This window comes from Mesitornis unicolor, unplaced genomic scaffold (genome assembly GCF_000695765.1).
Source record: "Mesitornis unicolor isolate BGI_N332 unplaced genomic scaffold, ASM69576v1 scaffold54873, whole genome shotgun sequence".
NCBI classification, from domain to species: Eukaryota; Metazoa; Chordata; class Aves; order Mesitornithiformes; family Mesitornithidae; genus Mesitornis; species Mesitornis unicolor.
This window is the reverse complement of record NW_010177754.1, coordinates 1-9,671: the sequence shown is the minus strand read 5'-3', so window position 1 is coordinate 9,671 and position 9,671 is coordinate 1. Positions and strand designations below refer to the sequence as shown.

At 51.3% G+C, this 9,671-nt stretch overlaps 1 protein-coding gene across 1 annotated transcript; it reads right to left on the bottom strand.

Moving 5' to 3' along the window:
* Nucleotides 1-473: 473 nt before the first annotated feature.
* On the bottom strand, nt 474-9,474 carry NAGPA (N-acetylglucosamine-1-phosphodiester alpha-N-acetylglucosaminidase; the record flags this gene model as incomplete). The annotated part of the gene is made up of 10 exons (XM_010182182.1): nt 474-693; nt 1,273-1,333; nt 1,502-1,633; nt 2,758-2,886; nt 3,238-3,285; nt 4,424-4,632; nt 5,462-5,590; nt 6,229-6,337; nt 6,885-7,024; nt 8,989-9,474. Coding segments are annotated over 10 exons (1,663 nt in total), but the record flags the coding sequence as incomplete, so codon positions are not given.
* Between the last annotated feature and the right edge of the window lie 197 nt (nt 9,475-9,671).

Here is a 9,671-nt window from a genome sequence, read left to right as displayed (position 1 = left end):
CAAACAGTTAAAGACTACAGCATCCTTAAACCAGCTTCCTTAAGCTTTATGCTGCAGGCAGTTTTATCTTGCATGTTAAAAATACTTACCACTCAGGTGAACAGGGGCCTTTCTGAAGTACCTATGGCTTACATCTCTCCCCTGCTTCCTTCCAGTCCCTCTCCCTTCCTGCTGCAGCTGTGGAATTCCTTTATCCACCTCTGTGAGTGGACACAGGGCTTGTGCCCTGCATCCTTTCATGGTAACTAATGACAGAGTCTTGTTTGCTCTGGCAGGAGCCTCAGAGGCAGGCAGGGCAGCTGGCTGTGTCCTCAGCATGGCTGGGCCAGAAGCAAGGGAGTTTCTTGGACTGAGGAACCTTGCTGCTGTCCTATGCAGATCTACGCTCCAGGTCCAAACAGCCTCCACAATTGTCAGTGCTGTGTGGCAGCACAAGGTGCAGAGTAAAATACCTCATCTCTCCTCAGCTGGGGCTAAAGGAGTGGAGTTTGGTCCTGAGTGTCTTCTGTCTCGCAGGCAGCAGATGTGGAGGTGTGACTGGCTTCCCCGTTGATCTCCTGCAGTGGGTGGTAGAAATAGTCACCGCTCTTACTGTGCCTCGCTGCCCTGGCCTTGAGGAAAAGGCCTACGTTTCCCATGGCGCTGATCCCCAGAAGCAGAGCCAAGACGGAGGTCACAGAGATCCAGGTTTTTCTGTCAGACATAAGAAAAATCCACATAAGCAACATCTCTTGACCTGCTTTCATGTGTTCCCAGTGTGCAAATGGCTTCTCAAGGTCTGTACTCCCTTCTCTGTCGTCACAAGCTCATGGGTCTACTTTGGAGCAGGTGAGAACATGCTGTATGCAAGCCTCTGAAGGGCTGCTCTGGCAGACAGCAAAGGGATGGTTTTAGCTTTCCACTTCGTTTACAAGTGGATGACTGTGCCCGCAGGATGACTGTAGCTTCACCTGTACTACAGCAGCAGTGCTTTGGTGTTGGAACTGTCTCTGGCTGTTTGTTGTGTATACAGTGGGGAAGGTGTCAACTATTGGCTGCAGAGCACAGACTGCCACTGACAGGGGCTTCACCTCAGTTTTTAGCACCTTGTCCTCCCTATCCTCATCTTTCTCACCATGAGAGGGGTCAGTGATACAACAAAGTCAGGACACAGACGCTTTGGCCAGTGAAGCAGCAGGAGGTGGTGAGAACAACTCCATCTTGTAGTGAGCAAGGGACTTTGTGAGCTTGGTGTGTATGTACATATGTATGTGATGAGTATTACAGACTTACTCTGGCAGAGAGAACTTTTCCTTGCTCCTTTCCTTATTCTGGGAAGCCAAACATCGCCCAGCTGGAAAACAAAGAAAAGAAGAGGGGGGGGGGAAGATGTAAAATTCCATGGAAAAGGAGTAAGCTTAGGAAAGATGACAGCCAGCCAGAGGCAGTAACTCAGCAAGCAGACTGTTATACACCAAAGATTATTTTTTTTTAAGAAAATGAACGCTTTGATTGCTGGTACCTTTGTTTAACTGGTCCTGTACTGCCAAATCATAGGTGATGTTGCAGCTGCCCGTCTCCCGGTCACAGGGACACGTATGTTCACATGCACATTGCTCCTGGCAGTTTGGCCCGTACCAGCCCATGGGACACTCTAGGGAATGGATTACAAGGAACTCAGATGCTGTTAAAGCTCTGTGTGCTCTGATATCACCAAGTCTATCGCTGCAGCTCCCCTTGCCCCCAGCTGCACCGTGCCTGTCTCCCCAGCAGCACCAGCTCAGTCCCGGGAAGGATGGGCATGCTCCAAGCTGGAGGAGAGACCCTTACCCACATCTCAAGGTACTCGCATTGCATACCAGTTTCTGGCCTTTCTGCTTCCCATGCGTTTTTCTCCCTGCCCCCTCTGAGGTACAGTCCTGCTGTTTGGCTCAGAAGCAAAGGCATGGGGGGCACCAGTGGGCAATCACTAAAGGGAAGCAAGTACTCATGTTTGAGCACAAGCACCCAGGGCTCTTTGGCTGCACTGAGCCACCAAGGCCTCAGGTTTCCCAGAGTCTGGCAAAGCTGCTCTGCCTGCCCACTCTGTTTCTTCCAGCCTGAAAGCACCAAACTGAGAGTTACTGCTGTTGTTTTGTTTATTTCACAGAGATTCTGTAAAATAGGAATCGGTCTGACCGAGTGTTCCTAGGATGGGAACAAAGCATCACTAACATAAGCATGTGTGTGTCACAAGAAGTTGACACCCACGCTGCCATTAACTTGTCCTGTCACCAGAGCAGGCTCCTCAGTCAGACACAGGGGGGCTTGAGCACTTCAGAAAGGTTGGAGTGGTTACACAATTGGGAATATCACATGCACAGACCGTTCAAAGGCTGTCAGCCAGAGTGGCCCTTTAGAGCGTTCCACACTCACTCTCTTGGCTCACCTGACCCCCAGGGAACAGGCAGGGCCTGTTCCCTCAAGCAAAGGCTATTTGAGTATTTGCATTTTACACTCGTGAGCTTGGGAAAGCAAGGCAGTTCTGTGGGACAGAGGTTAAAGTGGAATCTACAATTTTCTAATGATAAAGAAAATTCCTCTCTCCTTTCTGCTCCCTTTTAGCCAGTTTGGGTCTGCTGGGCAAGCCCCAAAGAACTGGCACATTATGCTCCAGCTGTTAAGTTCGGACCCGAGCCTGCCTCATGAACCTGACACTCACTTTGCCTATAAGAGGTGGCTCAGATGTGACACAAAAGCCTCTCCCCAGCCTGGGAAGTTATTCAGAGCAGCCCTTACCTTGCTTACAGTGGGTGCTATAGTACCCAGGCAGGCAGGAGCAGGCTCCATGCACGGGGTCACAGGAGCCACCATTCTGGCACTGGCATTTCTGGGTACAAGCATCCCCATAGAAACCACTGGGACAAGCTACAGGAGACAGCAGAGATCTGATCAGGGCCCTCATTACGAAAGTGAACAATCCCACCCCAGGCTTACACCCACAAAGCAGTCACTGGCACAGGGTGGTGATGGCTGCTCAGGGAACAGAAGCCGAGTCTGTGCCTTCAACAAGGAGCAACGGCTTGAAGTGCCTCACACCAAGCCAATCTTAAGATGCTCAGGCTGTGATTAAACTCACACAGACAAAAAAGAGCAGCACGCTATGGCCTTTCCTTTCACTGCTCCCTGTTGGGGAGCCACCCACCACTGCAGGCAGCCAGCAGTGGGTCGCACTGGCCTTCGCCGGCTACAAAGAAGTGGAGTGGAAGTCAGTGTTACCTTCACTGCAGTTGCTGCCAATCCAGCCAGCATCACACAGGCATCCAGCTGCGGAAACACACAGACAGGCATTAACAATGACACAGAAAGACTCAGAAACAGCAAGAACTCAAAGTTAGGAGCCTCTGCTTCTTGGGGTGCCCTTTTAACTCTCCCTGCCTCTGCCAGGGAACGCACAGAAGGGGAATCCTGAGCTCACACACAAGTTAGGTTCAAACATGCACCCACCACAGCTGCCAAACACAGCAGAACCTCCTGCTGACTGGATTTTGAGACATTAATTCTGGGTAAACTATGAGCAATGCATCCATCCACTGAGCTCTACCCAGTCACTTCACTGGGGCAAACTTGGCTGTGAGTTGAATCAGGGAGGTAGTACAGAAACAGGAAAACAGGACTGAGCAGACACAGAAGAGCAGAAGCTGAGGGGTGCACATTTCAGCAGCCTCTAGATTAAAATCACCTTCATGGAAGATTAGCAATTGCACACTTGTAAAAATCGTGAAGCAGGAGAATCAAGAAGGAACAAGTAAAGAGAGGGAGCAGGACTCAGCTGCTCTGTCATACAGCGTAACACGCTGCCCTTACCGTCAGCAGATTTACAAACAAACCAGAAGCACAATCCCAGGGGGCATAAAAGGGAAACTGAAGCACAGACTTGGAAGTCAAGTCCCATTACAGGTCCAGTTTCCAGCTCTGAGACCCAGCCTAGCACTGCTGCTCTCTCCTAAAGGCAATGTGTTCTGACCATCTCTACTGCTGCTTCAGATGTTGAGGGAAGGGCTGGAGCAGCTCCATGCACCCAGAAGGTAAGAGAAGGGCTGAGGCACACAGCTCCAGCTGGCCTCAGAGCCACAGCACAGGCTGGCCAGATAACCAGCACCTGCGGCCCTAAAAGCCTGGGCTCCCAGGGCTGGGAAGCCTCTCCAAAGAGGCCGCTCTGCAGTGAAGAAAGCGGCTGCTGCTGGTGCTAGTTCCCAGGTGCTATGCTCCTTCGCACCAGGCTGGGAAAGGACCCCGGGTACCAGCCAGGCTGCACCCTGCGACACGCTGAGGCCCCACTGTGGTACCCCATGGGCAGGTAAGTGACAGTCCCCGTGTATGTGCTGCCCAGGTCTCTACCTCCCCTGGAGCGACTCACGGGCACCCACTGCCATCTCCTTCACTCTGCACCACAGTGACTCACCGTCGGTGCAGGTGCCATGCAGGCTGCAATTGGAAGGGCCACAGTCCAAGATGTCGCAGGCAGGGCCTCTCCAGAAGTCCCCAGCGCAGTGGCACTCCCCTTCCACACAGTTCCCGTGACCGCTGCAGTCTGCAGGCTCGCAGGCAGGCTCGTGGATGCACACGATGGTGGAGATGCTCCGAGGGCACCGCCACATGTTGTCAAAGGAGCTAGGGACAGAAGATGGGTCCCATAAGGCACGCAAGCATTGTGCTGCCCCCAGCCCTAAGTGTGACCAGCTGATATAGTCCACAAATTTTCATCCTGATTTACATTGGTAAATGAGAACATTAACAGTGGGAAAACAGAAACATAGAACTAGATTTGAGTCGAAAGCATTAACTTCTCTTGGCAGGGAGTCATTTCAAACATGGAATTACAGAAAGCAACGTGCAAGCAGTCTCCCTTTAAGCAGCCCCAGTTTCTCTAACTTTGGTGTTCACAGTTTCTTGAATATTATTTGTTTTGATATAAGTGATGTCATTGCAGTTATAGCAATGCTTGGCTTTCAACTGTCAGACTGCAAAATGAATTTTAAATCCTTTCGTGTTTACAGTCAGAAATGACTAAAAAGTGAAATTTAAAGTAAAATACTCTTTAGGTTCTCTCACATGATGCAGGGCAGGGTCTCCAAGTCAGTGTCTCTGTTTCATAATAAAAAGCTGTTGACAGATCTCTGCTAATTCCTGTGAATGTGCAGCTCTGAATCTCCCAGTCTAAGAGCTGCTTCCTTATCTGATTCCCACATCAGGGCACTCAGCCAGGTCAAACAACTTTGCTCCATGTCTGAAAACAGCAAACTGCAATTCTGGGTGACTAAGGGGAAAAAATACATAGTCACTAAATGACTTTAAATTTCAGTCACTGTTTCTCTCAAAACTCGTCACTGGCCTTTACATCATGAACTCCCAGCAATGCAGACACTCCTTGACAAAGCAGGGCGCAGGACTGAGCTCTGTGTTACTTGTGCAGCCCTGGGCATGTGCCACCAGCACCTACCAGTGCTCAGATGGGTAGCTTGCGAGTGTCCCGTTTAAGACCAGCGTTGCAGACCCTCCACCATCCAGGTTGATAGCATTGATGATTCCCTGCTCCTTCAGAAATTCAGCCATTTCCCAGAGGTTGACCCTGCAAAAGCAAACAGCTGTTTGTTACTCATTCATGCAAGAATGAATAGGAGAAAGCTGGGGAAGGATTTTTTACAAGGGCGTGTAGTGATAAGACGAGGGGTAATGATTTCAAGCTGAAAGACAGGAGATTTAGATATTAGGAAGACATTCTTTACTGTGAGGGTGGTGAGACACTGGCACAGGCTGCCCAGAGAAGTTGTGGATGCCCTCTCCCTGGCAGTGCTCAAGGTCAGGTTGGATGGGACTCTGAGCAGCCTGGGCTGGTGGAGGTGTCCCTGCCCATGGCAGGGGTTGGACTGGGGGAGCTTTGAGGTCCCTTCTAACCCAAACCGTTCTGTGATTCTTTGCTATTTAGCCTCAATGAAACCACTACACTAGAAGCCTGGTCACTCTCCTCAGTGGAAAGGGGAAGCTCTCCCATCCTATGCATGCTGATTCACTGCCTGGAGGCTGCATCAGCCTTTCCTGGCTCTGCCAGAATGACACCAAACAGTGGTGTCCTTGGCTGACCTTGAGCTCTGCGAGTCTCTGCCTTAAAACACACTAATGACAGCTGCAGAGACCCTCCAGTTCAGCGACAGAATTTAAAGACTCCTCTTGCACCTGGCCCAAGACCTTACCACAACCTGGCCTTACCCTCTGGATTCAGTCTGTCCATCCACGTGAACCAGGACCAGCTGCCCCTGACTGTCGTGTCCAACTGCAGTCCTGGCTGATATCACATTGATGAACTTCTCGAAGGTTCCTGTGCAGGTGAGGGAATAATTCAGGCACCAGCTGGGTGACAGAACTGGCTGTTTAGACACATCTGTCTGCCAAAGAGCTTCTAGGAAGGGAGCTAAACTGCTCAGCTAAACTGAAACACAAGGAGAAGAGAGCCCAGGTCTCTCTTGTTCACCCCAGCCCACTTAGGAATAACATTTCCAGAAGCAGCGTTGCTAAGATTTTGTCTGGCACAGGGACAAAGAAGGGGATTCAAAAGCCCTCAGTTCTAAATTCCTGTAAGAGGCACCTGCTTTGAGTTTCTCTAGACAGGCATTAACACCAAATGTGCCACCACTATTTACAATCCTCAGCAAATTCTCTCCAACAACCCTGAACAGGGGAGTGCAGCCTGATCTCACAGGCAGCCTATTTCTTGCCGCAGACTCAGGGTAAAGCAGCACAGAAGAACTTTGGACCTCTTAAGTGAGTAGCAAACTGCAATGAGACAACGTAGTTTCCACAGCTACTCCCTGCTTCCAACAGCCCCATCAGAAGGACACTCTGTACCCCAGCTTTACCATATTTACCTGTGGTTTGAATTTCATCACACTCAGCTATTTGACTCTGACTGACGTACACTTCTCCATCTCTGAGGAGCCAAACTACCCCGCTCACAAGCTGCACAAAAGGGTTTGCTTGATCCAAGACATCTTCCTCAGACAGGTAACTAGGAAAGAGAGAGCAGCGAGGTTACCCACAGACACAGCAGTGTCATTTAAAAGCTGCAGAAGCAGGGAGGAGGTGGCTGAATGAAGGCTACCTACAAAACTAGAGGCCAAGCAGTGCCAAACATCACTTTAGCAGCCAGAGTGGGCCCCGTTCTCTGCTATTCTTCACAAAACCACTGTTAATGATGGTCCCAGGCCACTGTGCATAAAATAATCCCCGTCAATGATATGGCCAGTGGACCTGAGCCAGGATAAGGGCAGAAAACATCTGGCAGAACACGAGGGCAGAGCCATTGCCAGATACACAGGGATCTGTGGAAGCAGCTGTAACATCTTGCTGTCTGTCAGCTTCCATTCTGCAGAACAGTGACACCAAACAGCTTTTGAGAGGTTTCTCAGCAACAGCATCCAGTCTGCCTACAGCTGCATGGAGGACAGACACTGCAGGAAGCTACCTGCTCCCCTCCACCTGGGAAAGAGCTTCCTCTGCTCTTCCAGACAGCAAACCCTTCCACCAAACAGAGAGGAAAAGGACTGTCCAGCAACCATTTCAACTATCAGGTGCTGTGTGTGTGGGCTGCTCCCCATGGGATGTTCTTCTCTCCAGAATTAGGGTGCTGAGCAACTTCTGCCTCCGAACCTGGTGCTAGGCGATGTCTGCCGCTGACTGGAGAGGACAGCAGCAAAGGGGGGGCTCAACAGCTGTGCATTCGCTGCAAGCTCTGCCACTGGTTTTTTATTTAAAACTGATGGCTCTACATGCCAAATACATCTTAGAGCTGGATGCCCAACTTTTAGCTTTTTAGTATCTGTGACTGTGGCCGAACAAAGCTTCACGCTTTGTAGAAAACAGTAACTGAAAATACTTAAATGGAAAACATTCAAAAAGAAATCCCTTTATCCACAGGAAGGGAACACCAGGATAACACGAACACAGCTGAAATGGATCAAATTGCACAACAGCTTGAGCATGGACTAATCAACTGCCAGCTTTTAAAGCCTGCAATTATCGATCGCCAGTCTAGGCAGCAGAGGCAGCATCTTTGCTAGGTTTGGGGTAACAACGTGCCCTGATGCCCCATCCTGTAGATGGTATCATAGTGAGAAAGGGTCAAGTGTGAACTACCTTCCCCACTGACCTGACAGACCAAACTATTTACACCAAAACCGTTTCCGGTGTCATGTTTTGGAAACTGCAGAGACACCAAGCAGCCAATAAGCTGCACAGCACAGTGACTGCATTTAACATAGGAAACCCTTCTTCACCCTTTAGGGTGCCTGCTACTGCTGGGGAAGGGCAGCTACCAGGGGCCTTTGCTTCCAGCAGGCACTAACAGCCCTCTGCTACTCCTCATCAAAGGGTGCTTTGAGCTTCTGTCTCCAGCTCACACCTGAGGAGCATCACACAACCTCTCAGCCGGTGCCAGGAAGAGGCCTATATCACCACCAGGCTGAGACCACAGCTCCCAGCAGCCTTCAGAAAACTGGAAAAAGCCTCACGTTCACAGGCCCTGGCACTGATGGGAGACTTTAACCATCTGCTGAAAAGTCAACACAGAGGAGCAGAGGCAATCCAGGAGGTGCCTCCATTTCTACTTAGCAGTTCTGACCCCAGCATTTCTGTGCTATGGCCAGAAGAGTTACATAGCTCGGTCTGCCTCTCCTCCCTGGGGAGGACAGAGAGCTCTTGCCCTTCTACCAGTCAAGTGTACCTGCTGTGTGTTGGGAGAGGAGACACAAGAGATAGAGACCATCAGAGTAATTTATCCAGGTTCTGTTCATCCTAGGAAAAAAAGCCAATGGCCAGAGATAGCTCAATGGGGTACAGGTAGGACAGCCCTCATTCAAGTGCTCAAAAGATCCTCATGTTGTCACTGGGAGAGGCCAAGCAGGCAGCGCCTCCTCCCTCAGTGACTGGTCTCCAGGGAGAAGAGTGCTCTCCAAACATCCTCCGAGTTCTTACCCAAACACCATCGTGCCATCCTTCCGGATGCCGAACTGAGCGTTTTGCAGGCCTCCAGAATTTCTCACCAGCTTTCCATCACTCACAACGTTCCCAAGGCACTCTCCGGTTTCCATGTCGAAGTACCCACCGTTCTGGGCCACCAGGCACTTCCTGAGCTTTGCGGTCTCTTCCACGGGAGCTCTGCGGTGAGCCTGGCAGCCTCCTGTGCCACCTGGCTCTAGCACGGAGACGGTCCTCAGGGGGTTCCTCACAAAGGTGAAGTGGCCGTAGACAGCTCTATGGTCCTCGCCCCCCGGGGGGATGTAAGAAACAAACGTTCTGGTGGTAGCCACCGGTCCGCCCGTCGTGTTGTCGCTGGGCCAAGCTTCGTGCGTTACATTGCCGTACCTGACAGGCTGGCAGTCCCTGACGTGCCTGTGGGGGTGCCGAGGGCCGTGCCGGGAGGGGAAATAGGGCTGCAGCAGGGGATCGCTGGGGGGGCTCCTGCAACAAGAGGATCCGGTGTCCCTAAGGCTGCCGTGACAGGTGGTGGGACAAGAGCTGCTCGGCTCGGGTTGGCCTCACTGCCCTCGGGGAGTCCCCGGTACAGCTGTAACACATCCCGACTTAAGGGGGGAATCTGTCCCGCTTAGCTCCCGCACCACCGCGCCGACCTCAGGGCACCGGCTCGGTGGTGCCCG